A 15,944-nucleotide genomic window follows, 5' to 3' on the forward strand; every position below is an offset into this window, starting at 1 on the left:
TTTTAAACTCTCTGATTTGTTGGAGAAAGTCTGGGAGTGGGGAATTGTATATTATTCATGGAGGTGCAGTTCTCAGGGAAAATGCTTTCAAAAACTGCATGTTCAACGAAGGACATTGAAAAGTAACATGTCAGCAAGTGCAACTTGTAAAGGCCCTCATACAATGGCTGAAAAGCATTGCTATTTCAGGGTCACACATGCGTGGATTATATTGCAAGTTTTCTTTCATACAAGAGAAGAACTTAATCAAATATTCTGCATTTATTTCTGGGTTTTGTTTTATGTGCCATAATGTCGCCGTCTGCAGCGAGTATGGGACCACTTCATTATAGGAGTATTGATTGCTCTATTGAAGTTCAGTGGGGGAGTGTCAGTCACGTCCGCTGTAAAGGGGTATCAGTGCCCCGAGGCACGAGCATTTGCAGAGTAGGCTACTGTAGAGTGTACCATCCAAGGGTCATGCAGGGGCGTGTTCAGATAATATTTCGTTACATGTAGTATGTCAGGTGCAGTTAGTTTCGAAAGACGTTCCTCCAATAATTAGAGTTCACTGGATAACAGCAAAGGGCCGTAAATATTTCGACGGTAGCATCTCTTCTGTCAAACTTTGTATAGGCCTATTGGTACATTCCTCTTTACGTGCTGCTGCAGCTATGGCGTCAGTCAAAAGTGTGGGTACGAGATAGAAGTCGAGAAACTTGTCGAATGTAAATACTGAGGACTAGCCAGGCACATTGCTCTACTGGCACCCGTTTATCTCCACATAAACATGCCTCGGAAAAAGCCTTTCAGTAACAAACAGAAGAAAAAGCAGCTCCAGGTGCGAAGGGAGAGAAAAAGGGGTAAGAAGCCAGCAGCAGCTATCACATAACGCCAGACCCCAAATTACGATTAGCTAGCGTTAACATTAGCTCTTGTATAGATGCGTTGTTGTTGAAATGTCATGTGTTTACTTCAACTACGTCCGCCTTCATCTATAAAATATCAAGTGGCATTCGTAGTTCACGTCCGTATCTTCTTTCCAACGATAAATATGAGTTAAAGCAATGACAGCACTTCGAAAAACACTTTCAAATTACTTGGTAGTTAGCCAGAAACTGTTAGCTAGTGTGTTTAGCTTCTAACAGAGAGATTTTAGAATGAGAGGGGACATATGGCGGCCATCTTGGTGACGCCTCCGGGGTGCTATTTCGCGATTAAGTAGACCAGATCTGAGAGTCAATGGGAAAAATGAATGGGGAAACTGAGTATAGGACGGAGGGGAACCCAGCGGTTGTGAAAACCATATGGTTGAAACGACCGTGAAAAACTGATCAATCTAGACTACTTGGTTGTGTCATACGAGTCAAAATAAAGCTTTTTGAGCCACTTTTCTCACGGTTTTTTTGACAGAGCGCAGGCGCAGTAGTTCCATAACGGCACGAGAGCAACGGCTTTTCACAACTGAGCATGTGCATAATTTCGCGTGCGCCGATGCAGCTAGATGATTGGATCACTGGCAACGCAGCTCAGCAGGCACATTGGCTCTTGTTACCAGAAAGGCGGGAGATGTGCGGGTAGACGCCATATTTGCGTTACGAATCTTCACCGTTAATTTCTATGTACCCGTCCTATCTCCCCTTACTAGAATATTTCTGCTTCTAACTAACAGCTTGTTTGCGCTAGCTGTCAGGATTACTCTTTTGGCATCACATATCATTATTGACAGTTATTCGTTTCACCGACTGATTTATCCTAGCTGCAACTTCTCTTTTATTTCATAGATTTTTTTCATCAGTATACAAGTACGTCAGGTATACGGTAGACCAGCATCATTGTTTTTAATGACTGCTTGTACAACCCTGGCCTAACCCTTATCAAAAAATCCTTTAGGATTTTCTGTTTTTCCTATAGGATTCTGAAAATCCAATAGGATTCATCTAAAATCCAATAGGATTTTTGTTTTTACCCATAAGATTCTATAGGTCTACGAAAATCCTATAGGATTTATATACATTCCAATAGGATTTTCATTGTCTCCTATAAGATTAGAAAATCCTATAGGATTTACAAGATTCCAGAGACAGCTGCGAGCGCAGCTAAGTTTGAAATTATTTTGGTTGTCAAGGGAAACAAACCGGACGTTGCAGTCGCATATCAACCGTTTTCAGGTAGCTTGGACTAGAGATGTAGGCTAACTCGGGCTTGATTTAGAAAAAAAAAAAAAAAAACGTTCAATTAACTTGCCGAAATGTTTGCCTGTAATACTGTCACTTCAAGGACCTCTTCAACGCGTTTACTAATCGATATCCGACTTCTGAAGTGCTGCCGTAACTTTACCGTTAGCAAGTTTGCTAACGTGTGAAACGTAGCCACCCAGCAAGCAGGTGTCAGGTGAGTTTTTATTTAGTTTTATATTGTATGGTTTGCAATATCACATTGTATGTTGGTCGTGTGTTTATAGTCTGACGCAGTGTAAAATGTAGGTCTATTTCTGCAGTAACGTCCTCAAGTTTCCTGCTGGAGTTGGGGCTGTCAAACCATTCAAGTGGCCCATGATGACTGACTGAAAGGACATTATGGTAAGTTTATCATGATAATCTATTCTTTGTCAAACTTGCTATGCACCACTGCAAGCACACATCACAGCCTTTACCACCTCAGTGTTATCTCTCCATTTTCCCACTAGACATTTGAAGTGAGCAGTGTTGGGCACAGTAATGCATTACAAAAGTAATTAATTATTGTAATGCATTACTTTTCGCTGAAATGCAGACAGCAATGTAAGGCATTTCAGGGCAAAAGCTGACATTTTACTTAGTTACCATGCTAAATAACTGAAGTTACAATACATTGCAATGTCCTGGATTTTAGTGGGATTTATCCAGTGTGGTGGGTCAGAAAGAGTCAATTCCTGAACCTGGTAGTTTAGTCTAAATGCTGCCAAAAACACCTCCTGGATGGGAGGTGAAAAAGTCATGACTCATGAGCTTGATTTACACTGTGATAAATTGCCAGATCCATATTTAGGCCTACAGTTCTTTTGGCGAAAGTAACTAAAGTAATGCAAAAGTAGTGTAATGCCTTACATGTCAAATATGGTAATAGTGAAGTGTAAGGGATTATTTTGAAAAGACAGTAACATGTAATCAGTAATGCATTACTGTTTTGAGTAACTTGCCCAACACTGGAAGTAAGATAAAATGATAATGGCCTGGTGTGACGGAGGTCATCTTGCACCTGTTCACCCCCTCGGGGATCGAACGTGCGATCTCGTCAACTACAACGGTTCGGCAATGGGAGACACAGTACTCTGAAGTCTGCAAGACCAGTGTAGTAGGTAAGTAGTTATACCCCCATCAACATGAGCATTGTGTAACGGAGGCTAACTAGCACAGAGTTGGCGTGGAACGTTGGTAAACCTCCCTCCGATAGCCTCATACAGTCTCGTGCCGTTGGGCCGAGAGACTAGTCTCTTGGCCCAGCGGTATCGTACTGTGTCTCCCATTGCCGAACCGTTGTAGTTGACGAGGTCGCACGTTCGAAATGTGGCTACATGAAGTTGTTGAACATAGGGCATATTTGAATACTTTCTTTACAATGAGGGGAAATGGGAGCAGCAAGAATAAGCTCTGGGACCGCTGACCCCAGATGCCACGCCATTATCATTTTATAATGTAAGTTATATCACTTTTAATATAAGTGCAACTCCTGAGTTCATATTGCCTTCACTGAATGGGTCCCTCTTGTTTTCACAGTGAATTCACTACAAGTCAAAATCAGATAAACAGACAGGAACATCAGCCTTCTTGGTGCCAGATGGAAATACTTGAGAATAGCAAGAAAAACGGTAAGTCTAAAACTACACATAAGATCATAATTAAGTTAAATGTGACCTGGTGGCATTATTGCATGACTGCTTAACATTCAGAAATGATTGCTATACTGTCACTCATCATCTAGAACATAGGGCATATTTGAATACTTTCTTTACAATGAGGGGAAATGGGAGCAGCAAGAATAAGCTCTGGGACCGCTGACCCCAGATGCCACGCCATTATCATTTTATAATGTAAGTTATATCACTTTTAATATAAGTGCAACTCCTGAGTTCATATTGCCTTCACTGAATGGGTCCCTCTTGTTTTCACAGTGAATTCACTACAAGTCAAAATCAGATAAACAGACAGGAACATCAGCCTTCTTGGTGCCAGATGGAAATACTTGAGAATAGCAAGAAAAACGGTAAGTCTAAAACTACACATAAGATCATAATTAAGTTAAATGTGACCTGGTGGCATTATTGCATGACTGCTTAACATTCAGAAATGATTGCTATACTGTCACTCATCATCTAGAATACATCTTGGAGTTAAAACTTAAGAGTCTATGGGCTTTAAGAAAGAAAAAAAAAGAGTGAATGAGGTAATCACAACTCTGCCAAGAGTATGTTTTGGTGTTCATTAAAATTAGTGTAACTATTCTCTTCCTGTGCTTTGGTTTTGTTTTAGGTTCAAGTAGGCCCGACAACAGAGATCACAGACAACCACAAGAAGTGACCCCAGGAGGGGGACAGACCATATGTTGGCAGTTTTTGGAAGGCAGGTCCTAGCCATGCACTCATATACCGGAAAAGTAAACCACCAGTAAAATTCAACAAAAAAAACCTCATAAGTGAGTACCTTTTCACTACAATACCTTGCTTACATAAACAGCAAAGTTCTCAGACAAAAAATAGTTTTTATACAGTACATCCAGCAAGTACTGTCAGCACTTCACTTTTTCCACACATTGTTATGTTACAGCCTTATTCACAATGGATTCAATTCCTTTCTCAGCTTGCCTTTCTTTTACTCAAAATTGTACACACAACACCCCATTATGACAAAAAAAAATTATGTGCAAAAGTACAAACAGGTAGCTTTTCCCATGACACTCAAAACATGTGAATTACTTAGCCTACGGGATGCACTGTAAATGTCTGACAATCTCACAAGATTTCCATCCGCTACACTCATTGTTTTCAACAACACAAAAAACCCTCTCCCGCACATGCCACAGATTCTCAATAGAGTTTTAAAGTCTGTTCAGTAGGCCTATGTATTTTCTCATGTCTTAATTTTCCATGTGTTGGTCTGCTCTGTATGTTTGTTTGTTTGTTTTTTCAGACTACTTCACAAACAAATTTGATGTGGACACTTCAATGATCAAGCAAGCAATGGCACAGGACTGTTCAGATGAGGCAAAAATGACACCCACACAATGATCAAATAATGAAATAATAAATATATTTCGCATATGACCATTTCATTTGCTGTGTTGTTTTTTTGCTTTATGTTTATGTGAACTATGTTTTAAAATCCTATTATAATAAATCCCACAGAATACAAATCCTATAGGAATAGAAATCCTGTAAGAATATTTCCTATAGGAATATAAATCCTATAAGAATAAATCCTATAGGAATATAAATCCTATAGGAATTATCCCATCAGAATCCTATTGGATTTCTATCAGATTTTGGAACAAATAATCCTATAGGAACATTGAAATCCTAAAGGAATCCTGTAGGATTCTGCCTTCTGGATTCCAATAGGATTCCTGTAGGATTTTGGTTCCAAAATCTGATAGAGATCCTACAGGATTTACCTTACTGGATTCCTTAAGGATTTTTTGATAAGGGAACATCTACTGATTATTCAACCCGTGATTTGACTGGAGTCTAAAATTAAATGATAAATACAAAAGAAGTAGTATCTTGGGGTTGAAGAATGCATTTCACGTTATGCATGCTCTCTGTGTCTGTGAGATGCTGCACTGTTGTTAGTTAGTGGACTAGTAGTGCGCAGACTCATGAGTTCATTATGTAACCATGAGAAGGTTGCCATCAATTCAAATGCAGAATCTGTCGTTGATTCTGGATGAAAATATGTGGCCTCCTTGAGGCTTTTATTGTTAAGCCAACTCGGAATGCTAAAAATCGTTTAGACTAGTAAGATTGGAGAAAAGCAAGATTACAACTGTCAACTTCTCTTCGAGAGAACATCTCTTCCCTTCATAGCATACAAACTCAACATGAACTCAACCTATCCATAACACCTTGCAAAATGTTGTCCTCCCTCCTGCTGCATATCCCGCATTACCCCTCACGTTAAATTGGTGTACTCTTCATGGCTTGTATTTTGTGTTTTACTGTGCTTTGTATTTCCACACACTTTTTGCCATTGCTATATCTCCTCTTTTGTTTGTGACTTTGATTAGAAATTAACAATAAGACCATGCTAATAGAATATCATGTGAAACTGAATGAAAAATTACAGTGGGCATTCACATGACAGACCTAGGCTAGACGGTACTATGCCCCAGTGATCCAAGTTATTTGTGCACTTCGACTCATAAGATGACTTACTGGTTTTGTCTAAACCGCTAATCTCAATTCTTTGCCACATTAGTCGTAATACGATGGTGTGGTGGGGGCAGCTGGCCTTATGGGAGTAGGGATTGGGATCAGACTTCCAGGTTCATAGTCCACCTTTACCAGTAGGGATCTAAATTAACACCAGCCAATTGCTGGTGAATTTTAAATCTGGCTGGTAGAAAACACAGACTTACAAGCCACTTTGACCCATTAGTGAGTGTGTTTGGCTAGTAAGATTAAAATCTACTAGCCATCTTGGCGGGTGATGAAAGGAGCCCTGTTTACCAGTAAGAAGAATGTGTGTGGTCAATCCCAGTAAAATAAAAGCGTCAGGCCTTTGGTCCTGGCTCAGGCAGCTGTGGCCAGGGACATGGGTTCGACTAATTTCGATTTCACTCATCCACCCCATCTCTCTCTCATCTCACACTGTTCTGTCTATTAAAGGCATACAAGCCTGTATATAACATACAACATAAAAGTGTCAGCTTACTGTAATGTAATTTATGTTATGGTAATTAATAACTGTGTGTAAATGAACACTCTCTTGTATGAAGGGGACACTGGCTCAGGGCCTAGCAGTCGAAATGCCAGTGCAGAGAGAGGCACAGAGCGCCAGTCTGACACGTCGGACAGTGAAACCACAGACGTGAGGAGAATCAACCAGCAGCCTTCCACCAGGGATGGCCGATACGACCCCAACAGGTAAGGGCATCGGGAGTGTGTCTTCATTAAAGGGGTATTCCACTATTTTGGGGTTTAATACAGTTCAAATCGTTGGCCAGGGTTTATAAAGGTGGTAAAGTGTCTTATTTTTCATGTTAAGCGTTGTCTTGCTTTAAGACAAGTTAAAAGAGGGAGCATGTCACTAAGCTAGTGAAAGTCAATGAATCCGTGTAGCATGCTACAATGCTACACGGATACATTGACTTTCACTAGCTTAGCGACATATTCCCTCTCTTAACTGGTCTTACAGCAAGACAATGCTTAACATGAAAAATAAGACACTTTACCACCTTTATAAACCCCAGCCAACGATTTTAACTGTATTAAGCCCCAAAATAGTGGCATACCCCTTTAATATTCATTTTACTGTAGGATGATGAAATTAACAGGCTACTTTGTCTTCCAAAATAACCATGTTAACTGTCTCCCTCCAAGATAATTTCATGTTCATGAAATGAAATGAAAACAAAATGACAACAGTTTGCTTATGCTGAGTTACCAATGAGTTATGTTGCATTACATTACACTTAGCTGATGCTTTTTTCCCTCCATATTGGTTACAGTTCCTGGAGCAATGTTTGGAGTTAGGTGCCTTGCTCAAGGACACTTCAGCCATGGATGCAGGTGTAGAGAGAGGTTAGGGTGGTATTCAAACCTACAACCCCCAGATTGAAAGAGCAACTCCCTCACCACTAGGCCACGGCTATGTTATGTTGTCATGGTTATGTTGTCATGGTTATGTTGTCACATATACAGTATGATTTCAGTACACTTGCGCTTCTGAGGTAGACAGCTTTTCCAAAACAATTTTGTTCCCACCAAAGTTAATTATATTGACAGCTACGTACAATACCTATTTTCTGCTAGAATCTGTAACAAGTATGTTCTTTCCTCTGTTCTTTTCACCTTCAGATTTCGATTGCACTTTGAGAGGGAGAGTCGCGATGAGGTGGAAAGGCGAAAGAAGATAGCCAGAGAGAAAGTTCTGGAACCTGCTGCTGATCAGGACATGGAAGCTGATATAAATGACATCTATCCTGAGGAGAAAGGTTCGCTCCAAGACATCCCTGTTTTTCTCTTGTGCAGTGATTCTCAAAGTGGGGTCCAGGGACCACTGGTGGTCTGCGACAGAGCTCAGGTGGTCCGCAAGGGGATTTCTACTTTTCCAAGACAAGCTATCAGTAGGCTAATTACAAAGCTAAACATAGCTGAAGTCTTACTTTCACCACAATAAGACAGGCTTGTAAAAGTGAATAAAAAGTAAGTGATCTGCATCGAAATTAGCAGTGTCTAATTAGCACTTGTCAACTGTCAGTTCATTTGACAGGTGGACCCTGATCATTGGGGGACAAAGTGGTCCTCGGTCTGAAAAAGTTTGAGAAACACTGCTCTAGTGAAATAGCTTGATTGGTACTGTATGCCTCCCTGGTGTGTTTTTGTAATCCAATAGGATTTTCTATATTGCCTTTTTTATTAAATTGCCCCAGAAATGTTCTTTTTCCATTTCATTACATTGTATAGCATTAGCGCAGCTAAATATGCCCCCCATCCAATATGAAACGGGTCCATTTCACCTTCTCTCATGTGTGTTATTAAAAAGGTCTGGATTTTCCGCGGCGACCGTCCTGGCATTATGGGATGTCTCGAGACGAGCTGCTGAGGAAGGAGGAGAAGTCGTTTCGCGAGTACCTGGAGGCCCTGCACTCCCGAAACCCCATCGGCTCCCTCAGCCACTTCGAGCACAACCTGGAGGTACAGCACTGTTTCCAGGGGCTGGATTAAGATGGCCTGGGGCCCCTAGCCCTTTGAGGAGTACCATCATAAATATTAGATGTTTAGAAGTTTGCCAAAATGTTGAGTTCTCATCATGATGTCATAAGGACTTTGCGAGATTTTTAACACAGACTTCTATGGGATCTGTAGAGTGTTCCAGTAAAATTCTAGAAGAACTGGGGGAAATCCTTACCAGGTGAATAGACCAGCCGCGACAAGATTCAAGGGACAGAGAATCGCTTCTGTGCAGCAAGAGCGATACGAGTGATTGAAGCGACTAAAGTATGTCAGTTAAAAGCAGAATGGAAGCATTCCAACATTCCCATTGGCTGTGGCGGCTGTTGCCATATCTAATTTGCATAATATTCCCAGGAGTTCAACTACAAACTGTTGCTCTTGTCGCACGAATCGCCTCTAGTCGCCCGAATCGCTTTTGTCACGCAACTCAATACAAAGTCAATTACTTCCGTCGCTCGCCTCGCTCAGGTCGCGGCCGGTGTATTTGTGTGGTTACTCCTCAAAGGGCTAGGCTACACGTTGCAACAGGTTGCTTTCGCAACATTCGTCATTAAGGATAGCATCTACCAACTCTTGTCAACATGACATGAATTCATCTGTCGTAATTCTGCAATTTTTCACATTTGACCAATCAGCACCCCCCCCCTTCCTGGCTGCAGCCATATCTAGGTCCATTAATCCAGCCCTGACTAATACCCCCCCTCTCTTGTATTCAATATCTCCATGGGAGAAGAGAAAAAGCACACACAAATGCTGTTAATGCTACCACGATTCATTCTGTAAATATTTAAAACATTGGCCTGTGTTTGAGGTCATGTCCTCTGAGTGTACCTTTCACTGCATTAATTTGATCTCTCCAAAGGACAAACATGGCATAGATAATGAGCCCCAAGCAGCTAGAGGTCCTTGGGGAGAGCTATGGGGCACACAAAGGTTAAGGTGAGATGCAGAAAACGTCTGAGAGCTGCGTTAGGGCCGTCACAATATTCAATAAGGCAGTATATCGTTCAATACGTTTTTACAAGCATGATGGCCTTTTTTGGCCACGATAAGTTATATTTGCGCGCTGCTTTGTTTTCCTGCTCACTCTCTCTTTCTCTACCCAAGACAAATAAACAGCGATGGGCGCATTTCACTCAGCACAATGACACTTAAACGTTGGTGTGCTTTTGATTCTCAGTCTGTCTGCCTTGTCTATTTATCCATCTATCTATTTACCTAACTGTCTAGCACCCCCTGCCGCGACGCTTTCAAAATTAGAAAGGGTGTATTTGCATTTTCATCCCATTGTCATTATATTGTTTGTTAATATTATCGTTTATTGCAATAATTTCTTGGCCAATTAATCACCTGGCAAAATTTGTTATTGTGACAGCCCTTCTTGGCGTCTTAGCTCTTAGCAAAAAGTTCTTGAGAAGCGCTCAGGGGCACATGCACACAAAAATGAACGTGAGATGCCGCAAAACGGCATCGTGGCTGTTTAAAAAAAATGGCAGGTGTGGGAGGGTGAGGAGGTAGTTTACTCAGGAATGCAGTTCCATCAGCATCAGCTCTAGCCCCAGAGGAGAGATATGTAAATACTTGTGATTGCAAGCCAGCACCTGTGCAGCCCTTTCAGTCTTGCTGATAAACACCAAAGTCAAAGGTTTTACATTTTTCCATTCTCTCTGCTACAGTAGCACCCTCCCGCTACCGTCACCTTTCTGTCTCTCATGACCTACAGTATGTGTACAGTACGTTGTGTATGGCAGTTTTTCTTAACTGGTGGGTCGGGACCCAAAAGTGGGTTGCGGAGGGGTCCTGGGTAGGTTACGAAGCTCTGATGTAAAAATGAATTAATTCACCCTTTTATTTTTTGTCACAAAATGGAAACAAGATGGTATTGGATGAATGACTGTGATGTCGAAAAGTGTGAAACATGGCTTACTGTATACTACTATACTATGAAATCACATCAGGCAGTTTGTAATGCACACATATATGTAGTAGTAGTAAAGCTGGTAAATGGTTTGAGCACAGAGGAGATACAGATCTCTGATCTCTCCTTTCCTGCTACAACTAGTTTGTTTATATTCTCTCTCTCTCTCTCTCTCTCTCTCTCTCTCTCTCTCTCTCTCTCTCTCTCTCTCTCTCTCTCTCTCTCTCTCTCTCTCTCTCTCTCTCTCTCTCTCTCTCTCTCTCTCTCTCTCCAGACATGGCGGCAGCTATGGAGGGTCCTGGAGATGTCCGATGTCATCTTACTGATTGTGGACATCAGGCACCCGGTAAAAATAGGTTTCATTTCATGTCTTAAGTTTATTCTTATTGTCTGAATTATATTTTTGCAGGAAAACACAGATGTGGAGTATGAATGATGGAGCTAAAGGGTTTTTTAATTGCCGGTAAAAAATGAGTACAGAAATCAAATGAATGCATAAACAAATGTTGTATGGAATAACATAAGTACATGTACATCACATATCTGCATGCCATATCTAAATCAACCACCAGATGGAGACATACTCCCAGAAAAAAAAAAAAAAACTTGTCTCTTCCGTGTTCAGGTGTTACAGTTCCCCCCGACCCTGTATCACTACATCACGGGCGAGCTCCAGAAACAGGTAGTGCTGGTCCTGAACAAAGCAGACCTGTGTCCTGCCCCGCTGGTGCTGGCATGGAAACACTACCTGCACGCGCACTTCCCCAACCTGCACTGCGTCTGCTTCACCTCCCACCCTGGACAGCCCTATAGCACAGGTACATACTACACAGACTGCCATGGGTTATTGTGTTAAGCTGGATACCCTACGTTGCCTTTGTTAATCTCATTTGAAACCATGTATTTGTTGTATACTGTTATCATTTGTTAATACATACTGCTGAAGTTGAGATTAAATGTTGAAGACCCACAATAAAGAGAGGGAGAGAAAGATATTTAAAATAAAAATCAGAGACCCTTGATGAATATTTCTTTGGTGGAAAAAAGAGAGTAATGTCTATACAATATCTTGTAGCAAAAGAAGACTAATCAAAACAATTATATTTTTATCTTTACTTTTAAAGTAAACTAAATTAAGAGTAATGTTGATGTATCTGTGGTGTAGTGAGTGGCTGGTGTTGCGTAAAGTTTGTGTTACATAAAGTAAAAAAAAAAAAAAAAGAGTGGTAATGTTGATGCCTGACTACTACCTGACATGAGCCTCTGACATGAGCCTGTGTGTGTTGGCAGTCCTTCAGAAGAAGCGGATGAAGAGGAAGGGCCACTGGGGCCGAGCGGGGGGCCCCATCCACATCATGAAGGCCTGCCAGGAGATCACAGCAGGACGAGGTGAGACCGACCTGGGATGCCGCTTCAAGCTTCAAACACACAGACCCAAAACACAGCAGCCCTCTGGCCCGCCAGTGAAGCGATTGCTGGATTGTCTGGGTTTTAGCTCAGCTGTGTTGCTGCAGAGGTGTTTCGGTACCTCTGGTAGTTACACAAGATTGCACAGAAATAATTAACTTACCGTACGTGGTAATATGCAGATGGGAAATGCAGCTGCGGTTTTTGCTGGAGTGTTGGAAGCGATGACTTTTAAGACCGATTTGTTGTGTAGGCGACAAGTTCTGTTTACCCAAAAAACTTGTTAACAGATGTCACCTCACTGGAGGCTTTTTGCACATCTTTATTTGTGGCCGTGCTGCACCACTTTACACGCACCGCAAGGGGGAAAAAAGAACATTTGTCTGTTAGTGAGTTGAAAGATTTTGGTCTTCTTAATACTATGCTTCTATGAGTCCTTCTTATCTGACTGCAAATTTATTTGGAATCAGAACATTTTTATATTTTCTACTATGCATGTACAAAGGTCACTAACACGTGTGCGGCTGCTAAAAACTGAACAATATCGGAAAATTGAGCTTATCAACATCTGTGATCCATGCTTTGCTAAAGGCTGCTATCTCAAACAGGAAAGTCACTCAGACAAGTAGTTCTGAAAAACACAAAAGATAGACGCACATAAAAACATGTGTGATGCAATACAATGCAATGTCATCATGTCTGTGTGATGTGCTAATGGTCCAGCCGTGGCTTATTTGGCTGGGCACTGGACTGCTATGCGGCCGACCCGGGTTCGATTTCCGACCCGAGGTCATTTCCTGATCCTCCCACGTCTCTCTCTCCCACTCGCATCCTGCCCACCAAAAAAATAAAAAATATAATGTGCTTTGCCCTGCTGTGGCCAACTGGTAGGGCACTCGCCTGCCATGCGGCTGACCCGGGTTCGATTCCCGGCCCGGGTCCTTTGCAGACCCCTCCCCGCCTTTTTCCCAATTCGCTTCCTGTCCCACTCTTCACTGTCCTGTCTAAATAAAGTAAAAAATGTCCTACTACTAAATAAAGTTATAAAAATATTTAATAATTTTTTTAATGTGCTAATTTTCTAGTGGACCTGAGCAGCTGGGAGCAGAAGATCCAGAAGGATGCTGCGGCGGTGGGCAGTAGCGACTGGGAGCAGACAGAAGATGGGGAGTCGGTGCTGATGGAGCACCACAGCGACGTAGCCATGGAGATGAACAACCCGTCACAGGAGCTCTACAAGGATGGCGTGCTTACACTGGGCTGCATAGGTACAATAATCAACTACTCTAAGTATCTTTCTGTGCCCTGATAAACACTTCCAAATGGTTTTGCTGATACATTTGAGTCAGGTTGTCCGTCATAAATGTGCCACCATTGCAAGGTGCTCTCTCTGTAAATTGAACCTTGATGAAGGGGACTCGTTCCATTATTGGTGTGTGGGCCTTTATTGCTGATGAGCTGATGGACACTCACTTCTACAAGGTCATTTTTCAGTGGGTGGAATTGAACAACTTTCACACAATTGTCAGTACTGTTGAACAATCAGGGTTTTGCTTTGGTACACTTACTACAAAAAAGCAGCAGTAAAGTAGTCTCCTCTGCTGGGTTGTTGCTGAGTCTAAACCAGGGAATCTTAACCTTTTTGTTGTTCAGGCCCCTTTTTTATCAGTGCAGAGTGGCCTGGGTCCCATCAAATATCACACTTTTATCATATGTTTACTGTTTTACTGTAGTATTGTTGTGGTACTCTGCAGTGAATAGTCTACTGTAGGTATTATGCAGTGTTTTGAACAAAAACATTGCAAACACTTAATTTTTTACAGTACTGTATACTGTAATCCTGTACATGTTTTTTCCTGCTTTGCAATATGAACAGATTTTGATCAGAACTTTTAACAGTGATTCTGATAAAAACAAAATAAAACTTCAGAAAGTTCACTTCAAAGAGACCAAATCCAGCACACAGTGAGTCTAGTGTAAAGGCAGTGTATTTTTCAGTCGTTCCCTCTTGCAAATCCTTAAGGAATGTTAAGGGGTGAACAAGCTAGTGCCATTCACACATTGAGCCAGTCACACATTGTTTCTCTAAATTGACATTTGTGACCACTCTGCGTTTGAGATTTGTGATGAATCTGCTGACTGTTGATCCAAGACACTTCTTAGTGATGGGCAAATGCGAGGTGAGAATAGAAATTGTACGGTCTTAAGGCACTGTGTCAAAAACTGAAAGCTTTTCAACACCATGCATTGTTTGCGAAAGAAAAGGATTTTTCGGGGTATTTAGGCAGGGATAAAGGATTTGCTTGATCAGTACACTGAACATTTTGAGTAGTGTTTGAATCCCTTATTTTCTTACTAAAACGTGAGGAGATCAAGAGTCAGAAGACATCTGCAAATGCGCTGGATGCCGTTTGGTAATTTGTCATTCTCCATTGATGTACGGCGAAGTGTATTGGCATCTTGTTCTTGATGTATCTCCCACTAATAAAAAAAAAAAAACAGCAATAGAGCTCGAAAGTGACGTCACTTCCCCCGATTTCATGGGACCTCAACGGCGTTGTTAGCCGAAAATCGTAGCATGTAATCCAATGGCGGTATTAAAATGATATTTCGTTCCCCTTCGAGTTGTGCCACGAGCTCCACATATGTTGTTTCTGATATTTTTTTTTAATTTTTCGTACGAACCCCCAAACTTTTTAGAAAGCTGTGTTTCTTCACATTTTTCATGCAAACGGCCTCGGAACAAAACATTGATGCTTCTGCATGAATAATCTTTATCTAGCCTCTTAAACAGCATATTTGGAGCCCAGCGCATATAACGACTGTGATCGGAAGATATTTACACGCTACCATGTTGTTAGATGGTCAGCTTAGGTCCCGTGAAATGCGGAACTAAGGGGCGGGACTTTCGAGCTCAATGTGTGGTCATCTTAAGTGGGAAAGACGCACGCTGTCTCGAGTGTCTTCAGTTTAATGTATACAGTGCCGCTCTATGGTTAAGAATCCCTGGTCTAGACTTATGAGAGCAGAGAGACATCACGCCTTCTAGACGTGACTGGAGACAAGAGAGCCAAGACGGCAGCAGACACTGTAATCATATGTGTGCTTCCACATATAGCACTGTCAGAAAAACTTGACAACGTGCACAATAGTGGGTTTGCACGGCTCACATTAAAGTGATGAGCTACACGCTTTTTCTAAACACCCAGGAAACGAGTCTCAAGAGACTTTGATAATGTAATTGTTCTACAGTACTTGAGAATGGAGCCCATGGTGGCCCTACCATGGCCTAATGGTAGGGCACTGGGTTACTACGCTGGTGACCCAGGTTCGACTCCGGCTCGGGTCATTTGCCGATTTCTCCCCCATCTCTCCCACTCGCTTCCTGTCGCCGTCTCCGGCTGTCCTTCAAGTGAAGGCAAAAAAGCCCTAGCCCAAGTTTTTTTTTTTTTTTTTTTTTTTTCAAAGAGAGATAGAATGGAGCCCATGGCAAGGTTTGTTTTCTGGCCAACTGTTAGCTCTGAACCTCCTCTTGAACTCTGCTCTGCTTCATTCTGAATCTGACAAGGGGCCTTTTTCACATGACTTCAGACACTGTCTATTCAATGCATCTGAAGCAGGTGTAAGTGGCATAGACCTAAAACGTACACACCACTGTTTTCTGCCAGAAACCGTTGTTTGTACCTGCTTCGCATCAAAACATAACTT

General features: G+C 41.8%; 1 protein-coding gene across 1 annotated transcript in view; it reads left to right on the top strand.

Annotated features, from left to right (window-relative positions):
• The first annotated feature begins 303 nt into the window (after nucleotides 1-303).
• The window catches only part of gnl1 (guanine nucleotide binding protein-like 1), a 21,053-nt gene continuing 5,412 nt past the window's right edge, over nucleotides 304-15,944 (top strand). The window contains exons 1-8 of the mRNA XM_063198853.1: nucleotides 304-842; nucleotides 6,952-7,099; nucleotides 8,033-8,169; nucleotides 8,721-8,872; nucleotides 11,104-11,175; nucleotides 11,455-11,647; nucleotides 12,120-12,218; nucleotides 13,322-13,504. Of these exons, the coding sequence (XP_063054923.1) occupies nucleotides 770-842; nucleotides 6,952-7,099; nucleotides 8,033-8,169; nucleotides 8,721-8,872; nucleotides 11,104-11,175; nucleotides 11,455-11,647; nucleotides 12,120-12,218; nucleotides 13,322-13,504 (1,057 nt within the window). The 5' untranslated portion in view covers nucleotides 304-769. The remainder of the gene's footprint in view (nucleotides 843-6,951; nucleotides 7,100-8,032; nucleotides 8,170-8,720; nucleotides 8,873-11,103; nucleotides 11,176-11,454; nucleotides 11,648-12,119; nucleotides 12,219-13,321; nucleotides 13,505-15,944) is intronic.

This window comes from Engraulis encrasicolus, chromosome 5, assembly GCF_034702125.1.
Source record: "Engraulis encrasicolus isolate BLACKSEA-1 chromosome 5, IST_EnEncr_1.0, whole genome shotgun sequence".
NCBI lineage: Eukaryota > Metazoa > Chordata > Actinopteri > Clupeiformes > Engraulidae > Engraulis > Engraulis encrasicolus.